This window comes from Pseudochaenichthys georgianus, unplaced genomic scaffold (genome assembly GCF_902827115.2).
Source record: "Pseudochaenichthys georgianus unplaced genomic scaffold, fPseGeo1.2 scaffold_1075_arrow_ctg1, whole genome shotgun sequence".
Classification (NCBI taxonomy): Eukaryota; Metazoa; Chordata; class Actinopteri; order Perciformes; family Channichthyidae; genus Pseudochaenichthys; species Pseudochaenichthys georgianus.
The window spans coordinates 12,619-33,623 of record NW_027262038.1 but is presented as its reverse complement, the minus strand read 5'-3'; the positions used below and the strand labels follow the sequence as shown (position 1 = coordinate 33,623).

General features: G+C 40.6%; 1 protein-coding gene across 1 annotated transcript; it reads right to left on the bottom strand.

Moving 5' to 3' along the window:
* Window positions 1-18,652: 18,652 nt before the first annotated feature.
* Window positions 18,653-20,520, bottom strand: LOC117440622 (solute carrier family 2, facilitated glucose transporter member 11-like). Its single transcript, XM_034076859.1, has 2 exons — window positions 19,456-20,520; window positions 18,653-19,371 (listed from the first exon to the last, which is right to left on the bottom strand). Exons 1-2 carry the CDS (start codon window positions 20,518-20,520, stop codon window positions 18,880-18,882), a joined length of 1,557 nt encoding a protein of 518 aa, XP_033932750.1. The 3' UTR covers window positions 18,653-18,879.
* Window positions 20,521-21,005: the final 485 nt, after the last annotated feature.

Here is a 21,005-nt window from a genome sequence, read left to right as displayed (position 1 = left end):
CGAGTCCGAGTCCGAGTCATCATTACCTGTGTTCGAGTCCGAGTCCAATTCCGAGTCACTTAAGAAAGAGTCCAAGTCAAGTCCGAGTCACAAGTCTTCATGTATTAATCTTCGTGATATATGTTTTGAAATGTAGCTGCTCCTCTACATTGCTGTTATCCTGTCTATTGAACTGCTGTGAAGCGAGTTTGGCTACAATTCTTGTAATAGGTGCTATACAAATATAACGCTTATTCTAATATTAATATTATTATATAATATAAATAAACTATATTAAAATGAGTACCTTTTAGAGAAGTGATTATATTTGTATGCCAATATTTTCCTATGGTAAAGTTTTCGTTTTGCACTTTTTATTTTGATAGTAATAAGATTGGGACTCTTATTTTGAAGGAACTTTTACGGGTTAAATCAGTGTTACCGATAAAGATTTAGCCCCAGAAAGCACATGGCTACTTAGCATGCAAAATGACTGTCATTATGCATGTTAAGTAGCCATGTGCTTTCGTTATCGGCTGAATCTTTATTTATTGATTAGATCACGTTACTCTGATGATAGTGTTCAAGACAGCCTATATGTCTGAACTCGATCCTTAGTGTAATGTGTTACGGAGCCTATCTTTTCAATATTGTTTCCACATAACGAGCATTTTGCTCTTTTCCAATGTGGAAGCAGAATGTGTGAAAGCATACAGCACGATGCGGGGTGTGTCTGTAGACATCTCTAGACTGGAACAGCAGGGCCCAGTACGTGAACTCGCCATACAGGATCGAGGACATCAGACTCCAGAGAAAATGTGCTCGAGTCCGAGTCCAAGTCGGAGCATCAATGTACAGTCGAGTCCGAGTCATCGTGGGGGGGGGGAATTCACGAGTCCGAGTCCGAGTCCAAGACATCCTGTGCGAGAATTCACGAGTCCAAGTCCGAGTCGCGTCAATCAGTGCGCGAGTCCGAGTCAAGTCACGAGTCCCGAAAATCGGCACTCAAGTCCGACTCGAGTCCGAGTCCAGGACTCGAGTACTCCATCTCTGGTTTAACTTATTAATGTGGTTTACCTGCACTTGAAAAACTGATAAATAGCTACAACTTTTAAAAAAAGGCAAAAGTTTCCAAGCATCTTTTGGGATTTGGCTAAACTGAGCCGAATTAGTACGTTTAAAAACTAAAACATGCAGAAGTTCAGCCAAATTGCTTTAGAAACTGACATTTTAAGCATAAAACCACATGAGATTAAGGACAATTTAAACAAAACACTGTTGGCCGAGGGGAACAACAAAGCAACATGTGCATTAGAAGAGCTCACATGGAGCTCCATGGATAAATAAAAAGAGATAATAAAGATAATTTCTCAAATATGAAAATGTGAAACCTGGCTTTATGAAAAGTCAACATCAATTAGCTTGCTTCCCAGTGAGATAACTTGTTCTTACTTTATGGCCTTAGAGCAGGGGTTCCCAACCTTTTTTCCCAAGAGCCCCCAAATGACTCCTGTTGGAAGTTGCGCCCCCCCCCCCCACACACACACACACACACACAAGGGGGGGGGGGGGTGCAACAGCGGTAGTTAAAGTTTAAAAGTCTCAAAATGCTACAGCTACCGTCACAAACTGGATGAATGTGAAGTATGTTGTTAAAGGAGGATGAAAGCGTAATCAAGGAGCACTATTGGAGCGACTTTGATGGTTATTGGACTCAGGATTAATTCATCTGGATTCCCGCTGAATGAAGAAATGAAAGGACGGCGCGGAAGTGGAAACAATTCACAAAGGGATTAAACTGTTTAAAACACGCTCAAAGTAAGCCGGATTTTGCCGATGTGTTTATGAGGATTCAAAAGTCGTAAATAATCTACAAAATGGAGGAGACCGATCTGATCGGAGCAACTGACAAATAATCCAACTGAAACCGGCATGGACGATGACTATGCTTTAAACATGCGCTTATCCAGAAAGCCCGGTTTGGACACTTTACGGGCAGAAGAAACATTTCTATAGAAAGAATTATACATTTCTGTCTTTTTATGCCTTTAATACTAACTTGAATTGTTATTCAAATTAATTAGTCAATTATTTTTTATATTTTATTGTAATGTAGAGACAAGGCTTTTAGTGACAATCATGTATTGCTTTACAATTATATGTAACAAAAAAAAAAAGTCTAAATATGATATTTGGCCTCAAATCAAGCCTGGCTTGTTCAGGTATATATCAGTATGTAGTGTCTCTACTTTAAAGAGTCTCTCCTGCTGATGTTCAGGTGTATATCAGTATGTAGTGTCTCTACTTTAAAGAGTCCTCTCCTGCTGATGTTCAGGTGTATATCAGTATGTAGTGTCTCTACTTTAAAGAGTCCTCTCCTGCTGATGTTCAGGTGTATATCAGTATGTAGTGTCTCTACTTTAAAGAGTCCTCTCCTGCTGATGTCCAGGTGTATATCAGTATGTAGTGTCTCTACTTTAAAGAGTTCTTTCCTGCTGATGTTCAGGTGTATATCAGTATGTAGTGTCTCTACTTTAAAGAGTCCTTCCTGCTGATGTTCAGGTGTATATCAGTATGTAGTGTCTCTACTTTAAAGAGTCCTCTCCTGCTGATGTTCAGGTGTATATCAGTATGTAGTGTCTCTACTTTAAAGAGTCCTCTCCTGCTGATGTTCAGGTGTATATCAGTATGTAGTGTCTCTACTTTAAAGAGTCCTCTCCTGCTGATGTTCTGGTGTATATCAGTATGTAGTGTCTCTACTTTAAAGAGTCCTCTCCTGCTCGTGTCCAGGTGTATATCAGTATGTAGTGTCTCTACTTTAAAGAGTCCTCTCCTGCTGATGTTCAGGTGTATATCAGTATGTATTGTCTCTACTTTAAAGAGTCCTTTCCTGCTGATGTTCAGGTGTATATCAGTATGTAGTGTCTCTACTTTAAAGAGTCCTCTCCTGCTGATGTTCAGGTGTATATCAGTATGTAGTGTCTCTACTTTAAAGAGTCCTCTCCTGCTGATGTTCACGTGTATATCAGTATGTAGTGTCTCTACTTTAAAGAGTCCTCTCCTGCTGATGTTCAGGTGGATATCAGTATGTAGTGTCTCTACTTTAAAGAGTCCTCTCCTGCTGATGTCCAGGTGTATATCAGTATGTAGTGTCTCTACTTTAAAGAGTCCTCTCCTGCTGATGTTCAGGTGTATATCAGTATGTAGTGTCTCTACTTTAAAGAGTCCTCTCCTGCTGATGTTCAGGTGTATATCAGTATGTAGTGTCTCTACTTTAAAGAGTCCTCTCCTGCTGATGTTCTGGTGTATATCAGTATGTAGTGTCTCTACTTTAAAGAGTCCTCTCCTGCTGATGATCAGGTGTATATCAGTATGTAGTGTCTCTACTTTAAAGAGTCCTCTCCTGCTGATGTTCAGGTGTATATCAGTATGTAGTGTCTCTACTTTAAAGAGTCCTCTCCTGCTGATGATCAGGTGTATATCAGTATGTAGTGTCTCTACTTTAAAGAGTCCTCTCCTGCTGATGTACAGGTGTATATCAGTATGTAGTGTCTCTACTTTAAAGAGTCCTCTCCTGCTGATGTTCAGGTGGATATCAGTATGTAGTGTCTCTACTTTAAAGAGTCCTCTCCTGCTGATGTTCAGGTGTATATCAGTATGTAGTATCTCTACTTTAAAGAGTCCTCTCCTGCTGATGTTCTGGTGTATATCAGTATGTAGTGTCTCTACTTTAAAGAGTCCTCTCCTGCTGATGTTCAGGTGTATATCAGTATGTAGTGTCTCTACTTTAAAGAGTCCTCTCCTGCTGATGATCAGGTGTATATCAGTATGTAGTGTCTCTACTTTAAAGAGTCCTCTCCTGCTGATGTACAGATGTATATCAGTATGTAGTGTCTCTACTTTAAAGAGTCCTCTCCTGCTGATGTTCAGGTGGATATCAGTATGTAGTGTCTCTACTTTAAAGAGTCCTCTCCTGCTGATGTTCAGGTGTATATCAGTATGTAGTGTCTCTACTTTAAAGAGTCCTCTCCTGCTGATATTCAGGTGTATATCAGTATGTAGTGTATCTAATTTAAAGAGTCCTCTCCTGCTGATGTTCAGGTGTATATCAGTGTGTAGTGTCTCTACTTTAAAGAGTCCTCTCCTGCTGATGTTCAGGTGTATATCAGTATGTATACTGTCGGTTTAGGCTCTGTTGTGATTGGTCAACCGCTTAGAGATGCCCCGCCCCTTAACCTCAACATCACGTACAATGTGTTGGAGCGCTAGCCAGTAGAAATGTGGGTGAGAAACTCCACCTGAAGGGAACTTTTGAATTTCAGCCTTTGAAGACCATTTACATGCACTAAAACCTATATAACGAAAAAATAAAAATAAAGAAAGGGGAAACCCCAAAAAGCAGAATAGGGCCACTTTTATATCCGTTATTAATGCCTGAGAATCCGGAAATATCTGGGTTTTTATCCGTCTGTTTTTTTTTTTGTCACATTGCAGCTGATATATGTCCATAACCATGACAACCTAGATTTTCCAGTGCAACGGCATTTAAAGGAATATTCTTTCTTTTTTCTGTTTGACATTTCAGTAATTATGCTCCTTTGTCTTTGATGGCAGTTCGAGGAGAGGATCAATGCTCTGGGTTCGGCCTCTTCAGAGAATAACGAGAGCGCCTGTCACTTTAGCAAATGTCCAAATATGACATGGGTTTATAAATCATTTCCACAGAAGAACGGGGGTTAAAGAAAGGTCTCTTTGTGTGCGGGACACGGTGTTAACCAGGTGCAAGGAACATACAACATCCACTACTTTGACTGGTGCACAAAATGTCTACACGGTGTCCAGGCAGGTTTTGTACGAAATATTATTACCTCTGTTTTTCATAACAGACGTGTGGCGCAGTGAATGGTGCGTGGTGTTTGGATCAGGTTCAAACCCCACTGCAGTCAGCATGTCGTTGTGTCCCTGAGACTCTTCACCCCACATTGCTCCTGTGGGGATTGCCCACAGTATTGAGTATGTCAGTCGCTTCGGATAAAAGCGTCCAACAAGTGACATGTAATGTATTAACAAGTCAAACAAGTTTGTTCAGCCACTGCAACTTCTACATCAACTCTCCTCTCTTATCCATTAAATAACAATTAAGGGTTTGCAGGGCTAGAGAACTAATCATGACTTATTCTCCTGAAGACATTAAGTATGAAAAAGAAACCAGATGCCCCTTGAAAAACGGTTTGTGTCCCCCTTAATGAGCACTGATTTGCTGTATTGCACGCGCCTACGCATGTAATCCTCCTTCTGATGAGTTCATCTGCATAGATCTGATTACTTCATATGGATAACACACTTAGAGCTGAATGCGCGATGCAGAACAGTGATTTGACTACCGTGCTATAATGAGTGATGTCGTCATGGTGAAAATAAATCATGCCTCAAAGTTGTAGTTGAATGTTGAGTGGGTTAAAGATGGCCACCCGTTCTTTCTCTCTTTTGTTTTACGTATATTGTGTTTTTTAGCTGGATTATGTTTTCTGTCTTCCGCCTGTTTTCCGTCTGCAGGGAAGGCATTGTATAAAATGGGGTTATAGTATACACTTGTATGAAGATTATTAACATTTAAACGTGGCTAACAGCTAGTGAATGAGTCAGTGATAGTGAAGCTTGAATCTCTGATATCTGAGGTATAGTGTCCATATTTGATAGATAGAGATAGATAGATAGATAGATAGATAGATAGATGGATAAATAGATAGATGGATAGATAGATGGATGGATGGATGGATAGATAGATGGATGGATAGATGGATAAATAGATAGATGGCTAGATAGATAGATAGATAGATAGATAGATGGATAATAGATAGATAGATGGATAGATAGATAGATAGATGGATAGATAGATGGATGGATGGATGGATGGATAGATAGATGGATGGATGGATAGATAGATAGATGGATGGATAGATAGATAGATAGATAGATAGATTATATTATTTATATAACAAACTTTGCCATCTTATTTATATTGAAACATATTTTTAAATAAATTGGCCCAGGAGTTCAAAGCTTTTAATCTCAATCAGATCCGATCAGACAAGTCGGCCAGATGTTGTCCCTGGAGTTCAAAGAAATTCAGGATAGGATCCGCCTGATCCAGATTACGACTTTTCAAGATGACTAGATCCTGAATATCAGTGCTTTAATCCTACTGAGCGCCATCTAGTGGACATGAAAAATACTACAAGGAAGACAAGAGACCACATTGCAGAGACATCTATAATGTCTAGTTGTATTTTTAATTTGAAAGGTGATGATGGACTTTTTTTGTTGAAGATATTTTTACTTTAATCTAAATTACATTTGTGATTGACAATCTTTGTTGTGATACTTTTTATGAGCATAAACATTTATGTCATCAACATTTGGTTGAAAAACAAATAGGCCACCACCAACGTGAGCAAAAATGGAAAAAATAAAACTTTGCCATCTAATGTAAATTGAAACATATTTTTTAAAAATAAATGGTACAGCACAGTTGCTGGTAATCCACTGGAAACCCACCCCTCTGGTGGGATCAGGATAATCCAGTGTGTTGTCGGTTTTGAACCCGTTTTGAAGATTTGATCCAGATTAAAGCTGGATTGGATTTTCCTGATCTGATCGGATATCAAAGTATCCTAATCCTGCTTTTTGGTTTTGAACTCCCCAAAATCCAAATCTGATCAGATCAGGAGATCAGGAAGGGTCCAGATTGAGGAGACGATAATGAGTCAGAAGAAAATATATACATTTGCGTCAGTAAACCATAATCTTCACATGACTTCAGAGGCTTCCTCAGCAGCAATCTGGAGCTGACTGACAGCTAAATGATCAGCACTTAGAGGGGAGGATGGCGTTCTTCTGTATGTAACACTTACTGTCTTTCTATCTTGAGTTGTATCTTCATGGTTGAGTGCACTTTACGGTAAGTCGCTTTGCATAAAAGCATCGGCTTAACTAAATGTAATGTGATGGACACAGAGTCCTTGTGTTTGGCTGGACATCCAAATGGCAATTATACCAAAAGCTATGGCTCTGAAAATAAATGCTTATCTTATATGGAAGATTAGATGTGCGGACTCCATGTATTGGTACGATTGGTTCGTTTTAGGCAAATGGATTAGGGCAGATGTTTGAATATTACCCAGGTCCACCAATGAGATGAAAAGTAGGGTTTTTATGGGGTTAAAGACCTCGGAGACATTAGTGTTGGGAAATGTAACCTTAGATCCGATCACCATTGTTCGGAAGAGCCATTTGCCTGAAAATACAGCCTCTGATTGGCCGGTTGAATTGCCTTTATGGGTTGGATTGGGTAGGTTTAGGCATGAAGAGTATTACTTCTTAAGGTCCTTACAAACCAGACTGACACCAAAGAACCCGTCGCCTCACGTCTCCTGCGTCTCGGCCATGTGTCGCACTGGAACACACCGCAAAGACTTCAGCCGACGGCCAAGAAGCACGTACGCACTGCGCATGCGTGAGTGGCAATACCTCTCCTTACCAGCAGGCCGGCGGGTAGTGTGTATTCGTCATTCAAAGAGGCAACAATCGGAAGACAGACTGCGTGATAACCGAGAGGAGAAGAACAGACTGCGTGATATAAACAAACAACAAATGGTGCGTTCCATGTTCCCTCTACAGCGAGAAGCTCACGGGGCTTTCCCGAACCTGCGTCGAGAGCTGGAGTTCAATGACATCTCAGATTTGCCTTCTTAATCGTTTGTTTGGGTCCCTCACTTCCGTTTCGCTTCTCATGCACTGATTCGCTAAGCTGAACAGCAATCAGAGTGACTTATTTGGCCGACGGCCTTTAGCCGAAAAGACATGACGGTGCGGACAAACCAATCTCAGTAGGGCGACACGACGCTCATCGACGGCCCGACATCTTTCGACGGCCGAAATCGGCTTGGTGTGTCAGGGACTTTAGAGTATGAATGTCAGGGTAAGCCAAAGAGGCGTTTGTTAAAGGGAAAGTGTGCATTTTTGGGGAACATTTGCATTATTTGATTGTTGTAACTGTTTGTTGGGTCAGGGGAATCTCTACCTTGGATCAAACTGTTGCGACGGCGAACATTGCTGAAAATACTGCCTCTGATTGGCCAGTCTTTTTACTTTCTTTGGTGAGATTGGTTTGGTAAAGGCATAAATAGTAGGATGTGTGTTAGCAGGATCGTCAGAGTGTGTATTTTGGGGATATGAGATATCGAATCATTGGGTGTCTTCTTTTTGGGTTAAAGCCAATGAGAAATGTCTTATTTATTCCATGTCTCTCATGATCCTGGTCTTTCACTGTTTCCTGTTATGAGGTTTTCTCATTCTGTGCTATGACTTATGTCTTTCTATATCAAACCTGCCATTTCTAGGTAAAATCAACGGTTATTTTTCAACAGTTGAGTAATTTCTTGCATTTAAATAACTGTTTCGATGTGTTCCAGTCAGGCTTTCGTCCAAACCACAGCACTGAGACTGCTCTTGTAAAGGTCTTTAATGACTTCCACTTAAACACAGACAGTGGCAGAACTTCAGTGTTAGTATTATTAGATCTCAGTGCTGCGTTTGACACTGTTGACCACAGCATATTACTAGACCGACTGGAAAACTGGGTGGGACTTTTGGAGACAGTTCTAAATTGGTTTGAATCCTACTTAAAGGACAGAAACAACTTTGTTTCTATAGGTAAATACACATCTGAGTTGACAAATATGACATGTGGAGTTCCTCAAGGCTCCATCTTGGGGCCTCTTCTCTTTAACGTCTACATGCTACCACTGGCTCCGATAATGAAGAACAACAAAATAAGTTACCATAGCTATGCAGATGACACACAAATGTACGTAACAATTTCACCAGGAGACTATGCTCCAATTCAAACACTGAGTAAGTGCATTGAACAAAGCAATGACTGGATGTGTCAGAACTTTCTCCAATTAAACAAAGATAAAACTGAGGTAATGGTTTTTGGAGCCAAGGCAGAACGTTTAAAAGTTAGCGCTGAGCTTCAGTCTGCAATGTTCAAAACAACAGATAAAGCCAGAAATCTAGGTGTAGTCATGGACTCTGACCTGAGTTTCAACAGTCACATTAAAGCAGTTACTAAATCAGCCTACTATCACCTAAAGAACATATCTAGGATTAAAAGACTAATGTCACAGCAGGATCTGGAAAAACTTGTCCATGCCTTTATCTTCAGTAGACTCGACTACTCATTCTGTACTATGACTTATGTCTTTGTGTGTTTTCCTACCATTTGTATTGTCTCTCCTGGTCCTATTAGTTTCACCTGTTCCCCATCAGCTTGGAAACACCTGCGCTTCATCCCCTTATTAGTTCAGCTTGTATTTAAGTCCTGGTTTTCTGTTAGTCTTTGTCATATTCTGATGGTGTTTGCCTTGACTTAAATTGCCTCGATTTAACCAAAAAAGTAATAGTATGTTCTGTTAAGACTTACTTTCTCCTGCATTTGGATCAAACCCTGCTCTACTACCTGTAAAAACGTCGTTTCAGACTGTTATGCTAAACAGTTCTTTGAAAGAAAAGGCGTTTTTAGCTTGGAGAACTGCTTAAAGTGTGTCTTGGGGCCAACAATTGTTCGATACACAATGATATTATGCTCCTTGTAAACATGAGGCCTCCAAGACCCTGAATATGAACTCATCTGTATCACAGCTGCTTGAGATTAAGAGATGAAATAAGAAAGTATTCAGACAGATTTTCATCGGTTAGGAAGCTTGCCAAGGTTCTGCTTTGAATACTAACCTAACACCATCCATCCTGTTCATTAGGCGGCTCATTTGCTGTTATGGAAATGACGATGGTGAAGAATGATTGTGTCTGCGAGGATAACGGTTGAATTCCTGGAGAGATTTATTCTTCTAGACGCAGGAAAGATAATTGTGACAAAACCTTGGCTTCACGATGAAAAACGCCCTCGTACTGTAGACCTGAAATATTATTTTACAGCTGCTGTCAGAACTAAATCTCAATATCCATTTCCCATTATGATGTTGAAGAGGATGGAGATTTTTCTCAGTATTCAGATGTCCCAAAGTTGCATGATCCAATCAACAAGGGCAATAAGTACCAGCCAATAAGAGTAAGGTAAACAAAGGACACAGAAATCACCCTTTGATTTATATATGTGTGTGTTATGTATCTATGTATACATATATGTGTGTTTATGTATCTATTTATGTGTGTGTGTGGTGTGTGTGTGTGTGTGTGTGTGTGTGTGTGTGTGTGTGTGTGTGTGTGTGTGTGTGTGTGTGTGTGTGTGTGTGTGTGGTGTGTGTGTGTGTGTGTGTGTGTGTGTGTGTGTGTGTGTGTGTGTGTGTGTGTGTGTGTGTGTGTGTGTGTTGTGTGTGTGTGTGTGTGTGTGTGTGTGTGTGTGATGTATGTATGTACTCAGGTATTTTTCCACAGGCCCTGAAAACTGCAGTCATTAAACCGCTCTTAAAAAATAATAATCTAGATGCTTCAGTAATGAACAATTACAGGCCCATATCAAACCTGCCATTTCTAGGTAAGATCATTGAAACGGTTATTTTTCAACAGTTGAGTAATTTCTTGCATTTAAATAACTGTTTCGATGTGCTCCAGTCAGGCTTTCGTCCAAACCACAGCACTGAGACTGCTCTTGTAAAGGTCTTTAACGACATCCACTTAAACACAGACAGTGGCAGAACTTCAGTGTTAGTATTATTAGATCTCAGTGCTGCGTTTGACACTGTTGACCACAGCATATTACTAGACTGACTGGAAGACTGGGTGGGACTTTCGGAAACAGTTCTAAATTGGTTTAAATCCTACTTAAAGGACAGAAACAACTTTGTTTCTATAGGTAAATACACATCTGAGTTGACAAATATGACATGTGGGGTTCCTCAAGGCTCCATCTTGGGGCCTCTTCTCTTTAACATCTACATGCTACCACTGGCTCCGATAATGAAGAACAACAAAATAAGTTACCATAGCTATGCAGATGACACACAAATGTACGTAACAATTTTACCAGGAGACTATGCTCCAATTCAAACACTGAGTAAGTGCATTGAACAAATCAATGACTGGATGTGTCAGAACTGTCTCCAATTAAACAAAGATAAAACTGAGGTAATGGTCTGGCAATGGTCTGGTAATGCTATGACTTATGTCTTTGTGTGTTTTCCTACCATTTGTATTGTCTCTCCTGGTCCTATTAGTTTCACCTGTTCCCCATCAGCTTGGAAACACCTGCACTTCATCCCCTTATTAGTTCAGCTTGTATTTAAGTCCTGGTTTTCTGTTAGTCTTTGTCATATTCTTATGGTGTTTGCCTTGACTTTTTCTTATATATGTATATATGCGTGTGTGTGCGCGTGCGTGTGTGCGTGCATGTGTGTGTGTGTTGTATGTACATATGTGTGTGTTATGTATGTATGTAAATATATGTGTTTCTTATATGTGTGTGTGTGTGTGTGTGTGTGTGTGTGTGTGTGTGTGTGTGTGTGTGTGTGTGTGTGTGTGTGTGTGTGTGTGTGTGTGTGTGTGTGTGTGTGTGTGTGTGTGTGTGTGTGTGTGTGTGTGTGTGTGTGTGTGGTGTGTGTGTGTGTGTGTGTGTGTGTGTGTGTGTGTGTGTGTGTGTGTGTGTGTGTGTGTGTGTGTGTGTGTGTGTGTGTGTTATGTATCTATGTATGTATAGATGTGTGTGTTATGTATCTATATAGATAGATTTCCTTTGTGTTCTTACTTTCTTTCTTGTATTGTCTTTGATTATGTTTCTGCGTGGGGATAAAACGAAATACCAATACAAATATTTCTCAGAAAAACTACACTCCATCACAAAAACCCCCTCGACATTTGCAATTCCAACACATGACCCCCCCCTGCAGACACCTCTCTCTCGATCTGATGACAGCTGCGTCCAGATTCTGCTGCCAGGTGCCTCATTATTGTCCTATTACCTCTCATTTATCGCTAAATGCATTTTCTCCCATCAGCGAGGAGGGGTGAGAGCGACGATGAGCTCATCTTTCTTCATCATCGTGTCATGATATCCAGAGGAACTGCAGCCTCGCAGAATAACTGCTCCTCCATGACTGCACTTCATCAATCATGTCCTGAAACGCTGGACCCCTCCCCGGGTTAGAGTCATGCTGTTAGAGTGAGGAAGCATCTGCACAATATTCAACTACAGGCAGATGTGGTATCTAGTGAAGAACATTTACTCAAGTGCTGTATTTACATATGATTGTAAGGTACTTTACAAGAGTATTATCATTGTATTACATTGCATTTAGCTGACGACTTACAATAAGTACGTTCGACCAAGAAGACACAAACTTGAAGAAAACAGATGTGTTGTTTTCATAATGCACGCTCTGGCACGCGGGTGTGGGCGCAGATATACAGCACCGGGGAGGCGGAGAGACAATAGCATCTTATTTTGCCTTTCTTAAACTCTCTCAGGTGGCAAGCTCCTCTCATGTCTTCATAGAAACCAACAGGAAGTGCAGATTAAAGGAAAGCCTCTTAACCCCCTCAGTATTGCTGCACTTTACTGCTGGTTGCCAACGGAAACCTGAACTCTTCTTGTCTTCTGAGGAGGAAAAAACCGAAATGAGACGCGAAGCACCACTTGGGAGTTGAAAGACGAGAGAAATGGATGCATCTCTTTGATCATGTATATCACAAGTACACTAAATATATCTGTAACTGTAACATGGTGAAAGCATGAGCCTCAGATCAAGTGTTTTCAAACACAAGGTAAGATTTTTAAAAGCTTTTTCGTCCCCTTTAGAAGAAATGGGTCATTTTAGAGGTAACGGGTGAAATAGCAGCCTGAAAACACACAATAAATATTCATATACATGTATAATAATAATAATAATAATACATTGTATTTAAGGATGTCTTTCCCGACACCCAAGGACACCGTACGATTTAGTAAATACTCTAAGACGGTAAAAGCAGAACATGATGAAAACACAAACAGGCGATCATGGAGGAGACAAAGTGGAGACTTTAGATTATTGGCTGCTTGAATACTTTAATGTTCACTTACTTATTTATTTAAATTATGCTACTTATAATTTTTTACAATGTCCTTGATTTTCTCTGTATTAATATGTATTTTATTAATGTATTATTTGTATTTTTCATTCATGTAAACTGAATAAATTATGATTTTAGTAAGTGTTGTGCAATGCCACAACGTATGTGCAATACAGCCATTATTTTTACAATATATTACAATTTTTTTTTAATGATACTTGCTCCTTTAATACTTGTACATGTTCACTTCAATGACTGATACCTCTTTATTTGTTACCATTAGATTTCCTTTTTAATAACACGAGTTGCCACTTTATTTAATTTGTAAGTCTAAGCTTTGTATCGCTGCGGGACAAAAAAGGGTTTCTGATCTGATGATGTTGCCAGCTATTTGAACATTAAACACATTTGTCGGCTATCTCTAATAAAAACGACAGAGCCTTGCCCAAAGTCATACAGAAAGGTCAAAATGTACAACTCAGAATGTCGTAGTTGAAGTCCGAGAGAGTCTTTGAGAGACGGCGGAGTCGACTGATAGGAAGTGACAGTGAGGTTTTTTTCAGTGGAGTTACTATTGGCTCAGAAACTCGCAGTGTGTCAATCAGGAGGATCTACGGTGGCCCGGCAGGTGCAAACGCGGAACAATGGAGATGGGTCTGGATCTGGTCTGGATGCAGACCTTGAAACGAACCGGATTCTGGAGCTAAGAGGCGGCTCCGCTGCGGTGTGAAGAGACATGAAGAAGAAGGGACACATGTTGATGTAGAAGAGACATGAAGAAGAGGGGACACATGTTGATGTAGAAGAGACATGAAGAAGAGGGGACACATGTTGATGTAGAAGAGACATGGAGACCTACCCACCTACAGTAAGAACCCCAATATCTAACTGTGGAAGAAGGGTATAGGTAATACATGTCATGTTGAGTCATTGTTCTTCGCAGCTACTCACCTGTATATCATTTTAATTGTATTAATCTTGTGTGAACCTGTACTTTCGCTCTTACTCTGTTGCTGCTTAAACTCCTCAATTTCCGAATGGGGATTAATAAAAGGACCATCTTATCGTATTGTTCGCCCTGTTGTGTGAAACCCTGGCTGCCCTAAGAGCGTACACTCCAACTCCTACGATAAGCACAAAGCAGCTGAATCAAAGGCAGGAATCTGTGTTAGAAATGTGTGTGTGTACGCTCTGTGTCTCTTAGGACCAGACCTCCTGTATCTCTGGAGTCGAGTCGAGCGGCTTTTCCACTAAATAATATCCTCTGTCTCCTTTTATCTCTGGATCTTTCAACAACGCTATTTTTAGCCGCTTGCTTTAGATAGAGAAGATGGACTTTTTGAAGGCGAAAAAGAACCAATCTATTCTGTTTCTTGCTCGTAAAACACTTCTCCCTTGCATGTCGAGTACTGCAAGTCTGACTCACACCAAAACATACACTTGTCAGGGCACACACTTCGATATGAAAACCATTTCCCTGTTGACGAGAAGCATTTCAAACAGCCAGCAGACTCAATTATGCTGAGTGAGATGATGTAATGGAGTCCAATGAAAACAGCACACTTAAACAAGACCTCCGTTTCAGAGGGAGATGTCCTCACACAGCCCCCATAAATCAACAGATAACGGTTTTAAAAGCAGGGTGACGATAGACTAAAGTGCAAGGGAACAAACTAATGGGATTAAAAGTAATTAAAAAGTGCGGTCAAACGAATCGAAGACATTAGATAGGTCAGCACTTGAGTTTTTAATTGTTGTACACAGTAGTCATTTAATAAATATTTCCAAAGTGCAAAATATATATTCCTTCAAAATAAAGCTTTGGAAAGACAGCGTCATATAATTTAAAATATTGTTGAAATATCGTACAGTCAGTGCAAACATGTCACATACAGCAGTGGGTTCTCCTTTAAAATCCAGCAAGACTACTTTATTTATAAAAAAATTCTTTGGCGAATGCCCGTTAAAATATAAAATAATAAATATCTGCTTCTTCTGAGATATGATGTAAAGAAGGGAACACACACACAGATGGTCAACAGAAGGCTTGTGAGGGCTTTCGGGCTGACAGCTGTTGATTTAAAAGAGTCATCTTTTACCCTGGGTGTTACATCTGTTACTCGTTTTCATATTTACAGCTTCATGTTTGAGCGAATAAGCAGTGGACAAAGAGGCCACGGCGACATCTACTGGCTGTCTGCAGAGCTGCATTCATAAATATAGTGCAAGGAACACACAGAAAACCATTTCATGAGGTGTTTCGATGGAATTGTGCTGTTATAGGCGGTAGGACACATACATGGGGTGGGATTACAGCTAGTGTACATACATTCCAGTTGATGCATGAATAACAAAAAGTCACAAATATAAATTAAATAGGCGTTTAGTCCAGAGAGTGGTGCAGAGATTACATATTTCTCTAGGTCCCTCGATAAAAAGCCAATGGGACTATTCCTTTGGCTTTTTAAATATTGCAGAGAATAATATCTGTGGCAAACAAACTTTTAGCATGTTTACAATTTTTTCTCCCATAGGATAATCTCAAAATGTTGACACAACTTCATGATTTTAGAAGCCTACATGGAATCTCCATCAGTAAAAGGCTAACGTTGGGCTATAAAGGAACTACAATGACTTCATTTCACCACCGCTAAGCTAAAGGCGGCTAATGTTGGGCTATAAAGGAACTACAGCACGGTCACATGACTTCACGTCACCACCGCTAAGCTAAAGGCGGCTAATGTTGGGCTGTAAAGGAACTACAATGACTTCATTTCACCACCGCTAAGCTAAAGGCGGCTAATGTTGGGCTATAAAGGAACTACAATGACTTCACATCACCACCGCTAAGCTAAAGGTGGCTAATGTTGGGCTGTAAAGGAACTACAGCACGGTCACATGACTTCACGTCACCACCGCTAAGCTAAAGGAGGCTAATGTTGGGCTATAAAGGAACTACAGCACGGTCACATGACTTCACGTCACCACCGCTAAGCTAAAGGAGGCTAATGTTGGGCTATAAAGGAACTACAGCACGGTCACATGACTTCACGTGACCACCGCTAAGCTAAAGGCGGCTAATGTAGGGCTATAAAGGACGGTCACATGACTTCACGTCACCAGTGGGGTATTTACTGACGTATTTTATGTCGTAGGATAAACTTCTCTTCAGCTTACGCTAACCACAGGTGTTATTTCCGACCAAAAATGCATTCGAAAACCTTTAAGACGAGGGAACCCCAAAGTGTTAAAATGCTAACTAACTTCAGGGTTTGAGGCCTCATTCCTGCAATGGTTCACTGAACAGTAAAATAACACAAGCATGGATCACTGGCACTGTTATCTGCCCGGTGCAGAAGTGTTGAACTAGAGTGGGTAATCCTTTAACACATGCAATCAAAAATGATTACCCAGTCTACTGCTAACACCTGTATTACTGTCAAGACCCTCACTGTGAATATGCTGCTACGTAGGAGGTGTATAATCATCTTGCAATCACCAATAAAGTCTTGAATTCACAAAGGTACCGTAACTCCACATGTTGTTCCAAACCTTGGCGTAATGAGAAGTTTATGAGGGGAATACAATTGAAAAATGATTAGCAAAATAAGCTGATTTGAGTATTAATTTTTGAAGATGTGGGAATGTTTCTGGAGACCCTATTATGGTAATTTTAAGGATCATATTGATGCCTCTAATTTGACACGTTAACATGCTTTTATGTTCAAAAAGGTCGAACTACATCAATTGTTTCCTTACTTGGTCTAAGAAAGTCTTAACATATTAGTAAACAAAAACCACTCTCTCCCAAATCCATATCCTAGACTACATATTAGGATCATTTTACGGTTCATATTAGTATGTTATGGCTTTAATTTGACACATTTACATGCATTAATGTTTAAAAAACTATTTATCTTTCTCTTAAAAGGGGAGCTGGATCCATGTTTTCCATACGTGGTCAAAGAAAGTCCTAAAATAATGGTAAGCAAAAACTACTCTCCCAAATCCAAATCCTAGCGTGCTATAACTTAAATATGTGTTGTCATCAAGTAGAAAGATGGGAAAGCCAGTATGGATGACATAGGAGAATGTTCGGGGACCATATGAGTAATAAATATGATTTATTTGGGTATAAATAAATAAATAAAACATCCTGTATAACAGGGGTGTCAAACTCAATTTCTTCGCGGGCCACATCAGCATTATGGTTGCACTCAAAGGGCCGGTTGTAACTTTAAGACTATATAAAAAAATACATATATAAATATTTAATATATATAAAATAATGTATTATATTACATTATTGCCTCTGCATTGGATTATTATCGGATAGGGTAATAACTTCATAATTAACTACGTCTGAAAGCAGAAGTCTAGGGCAAATCATTGCAAGTCTCTTCAGTGAGAATGTCACAAAATGATTTTAAAAAAAAAAGAATATTTTGAAGAAAAAAAGTCAAATTCTGAGAAAAAAGTCAAATTTGAGATGCATTGTGGGATATGTAGTTTATGGGCAACGTGCTTCTGTAAATCGGCATGTAACCGTATAATAAAAATATTATATTCTTTGCACGCTCTTGTGGGGCCATATTAAATGAAGTCGCGGGCCGGATTTGGCCCCCGGGCCTTGAGTTTGACACCCCTGGTTTCTGGCTATGAGAGAGAGAAGCTCACACACATTGATTGGACTTTCCTAACCATGGTATAGCTACATAATAGGATTTGTAATGTAGGCCGTGTTCCCCTTCACACTGATGTCTAACTGACTCAAGGCGTACTGAATAAAATGAAGCTGGGACGGATTTGAAAGTTAACTACAACAGTCCTATTGTTCTACTTTCACTGGAGATTGATATGTATACAGAACGCTCCCCTTTGAAAAGGCAATTATTATTAATCTAACGGTCACACGCTGCTCAAGAGCCGTCTTGTGTGACCGAGCTGTAGATAATGAACAGAGAGCGACTTTAAAAAAACTAATTTCTTGCATGAGAGTCCACATGACGTAGAATAGGAAATGTTTTGATTAATTGAACGACAGCAAAACTAAATCCAAATATATGTCGATCGACTTGTCAAACGTGCATTTTCAGTTAAACCTCACTTGATATTAATTTTGTTATTTCTTGTAATTGTAAAAAGTAATTTCTTTCTGATTGTTTTGTAAAAAATTAAAATAAAATAAAAAGATTAACAAAACAAACATGTCGCTGATGACGATGACCTAATGTTTTATAAGAAATATATATGTTAGAGGGGGGAGGATTAGAAAAGTGTTTTAAGCTTCTTCTTGCCCCTGTTGAACATGAACAGAGACTATCTGAAAATTATTTTATTATTTATTTATTTTGGTACTTTGTTATAATTATTAATCTGAGTGGAAAAAAAGAGAATATATATATATATTATTGTTATATTTTTTTGTTTCTGACATGTTCAATAAATTGACTAAACTAACTAAAACTGATATTAGACATAAACAGTCTGTTCGTGCGAGTCTGAAGTGATTTAAATATTAAGGTTTCCATGAAAGTGCAAGTGTTAGTGAACATATGAGTGAATATGGAGACTTGTACTATACTGAATAAGTTATGTAAGAGTTTGTAAACACATGTTTTGTAAGGCAGACCCCATTTACTTCATGTTTGGGTTTCTTTTTCAGTTTGGCAGTATGCAAAAAATGTCAAGAATTCAAAATAACATTGGGTTAGTAATAACTATTGCACTTCTGCTGGAGTTTGGCATACTTTCCAAAAGACGTACCACATAAATAAAAACACAGCGTAAATAGGACACTTCTGATTCCAGTTAACAACAAAGGCACTTCTTTTACACGTTCCCTTGAGGTTGAATACTCTCCAGGTCCGGTTTACTATCAGGATCCAGCATGAGGTTAGTAAGAGAGGCAGCTTGACCCAGTTGGTACTGCTCCCTCATGGGTTCATCCATTTCCACGTCTGAATACTCGTTCCGCTTTCCGTTCCTTCCATCAAAATCTGCCGTGATCTCTGCCAGTGTCTTTCCTTTCGTCTCCGGTAAAGTGAGCCCCAAAAACACAGCGGCGGCCACACAGACGACAAAGAACGGCAGGAAACAGAAATCCCCCAACCCTTTGACGATAAACGGGAACAGCATGCCCACCAAAAACAGACTGACCCACATGCAAGACCCGGCAACCATGTAAGCAGCCGGGCGAGCCGATTGGTCAAAGATCTCCGCCGGTAGGATCCCCGAAACGCCTGCAGGACCCAAACCAAAACTGAGGATATAGGCGAAAACACAAGCCATGCTGAGGTACGCCATCCCAGCAACACCTCGACTCTGGAGGTTCAGAGCAACGGTGAAAACTACGCTCCAGAAAGACATCAAACTGTACCCTCCAATAAGGAGGTATCTACGTCCAACTCTTTCGATCAGCAGGTTGCTCAGGATCGACGCTGTAAACTCGGACGCCCCCGTGCCGATGGTGATGTATTGGATCTTCCGTGGAGGTATCCCCGCTGCGAGGAAGATGTAGTAAGCGTAGAAGTAGATGGAGTCGTTGCCGCAGAGCATCATGGCGCTACTGGCCGCCATGACAGTCCTGAGCTGAGATCGAAGGCCTGCATCTTTAAACAGAGTCCACGGCGTCTTGTTGGCAGACGATCCAGAGTTCAAGGCGGCAGTTTTTTGCTGCTCCTGTTCCTCAAGCATCTCCTCCACCTCCGAAATGGGAGCCACGCCACCTCGAAGCCTCCCAAGCGCCTTGACACAAGCGTCCTTGTCTCCTCGGTCGATGAGAAGGTACCTAGGGCTTTCTGGAAACCATGGTAACGTGAGAAGTTGGATCAACCCTGGCAAAGCGTTGCTAGCTAGTAAATAAGGCCAAAGATGCTGTGCGCCCAGAACTTCCGTGAGACCCACGACTTGACCCAGGAAGATCCCAAACGCAGTGAAAACAGCCGAGGAAAAAGCCACAGCACCCCTGAGATGTGTGGGTGCGCTTTCCCCAAAATACATAGGCTGTACGTTCATACTGACGCCAGAGTTAATCCCCACTAGGAAGCGAGCGAAGATGACCATCTCGAAGGATTTCGCCACCCTGGAAGTGAGCACGAGAACAGCGCCGGCGAACAGGAAACCGTTGTTTAGAAGCAGAGAGTTCTTCCTGCCGAATCGGACCGAAAGAGGACCGGCGAGAAGGGCTCCGAGCAAACCCCCGAGCGAAAAGGCAGAAACGATGATGGTCCACATTAAGGTGAGCTGAGAACTTTCCAAACCAGAGCCCCATCGCTCCGTGTAGGTGTCGTTGATGAAGGTCTGGATGTAGCTGGTAGGAGCGTTGATGATGGATATGTTGTAGCCATATTGGAAAGTTCCTCCAATGGCTGCAGAGCAAATGGTCAAAGCAAGGATTATGGCTCCACCGCCACCATCTTCACCTCCAATTGAGGGTCTAACGGTTTCTTCTGGCTCACCTTTTGGGTCCATGGCTGTGTCTCTCAGGAAACACAACCGTGTGGATCCTACAGTCTCTTAAAACTACAGTTAGCTCCAGCTTAATGTATAACGTTAGTGTTGAACACGCATGCCATTTAGAGTAATTATGTAACCAAGATAAAGGTCTAGATTTCCTTTGCAGAAACACGTACAGTACACACAGGAAAAGCCGGTTTCATATTTGGTCAAGCACTAATTTTACCTCGTTTGACACCTCAGGCATTTCTTTCCGCACGACCAAGCCAAAGAAATCCCGAAAATAGCAACACCAAACCAACGGGATACTTCTATACCTGTATTATAGCAAGGTATTGGCGTTTAACTATAAATATTAAACATTAAGCAGAGATAAAAACGGGCTATACAGCGAGCTAAAAGGGAAACATTAGCCTGACAGTCAGAGTTGAGGGATACACTACCTCCTTACTGCGTATGCAAGTTCAGGCTTCTGATTGGTTCACACACAGCCCCGTAAA

What these genes read in the sequence shown, in the direction of transcription:
- LOC117440622 (XM_034076859.1), bottom strand. Translation starts at nt 20,520, where the DNA reads ATGGACCCAAAAGGTGAGCCAGAAGAAACCGTTAGACCCTCAATTGGA. An exon ending in GCAACCTGCTGATCGAAAGA is followed by an intron (nt 19,372 to 19,455) that starts GTTGGACGTAGA and finishes CTGAACCTCCAG; the next exon opens with AGTCGAGGTGTTGCTGGGAT.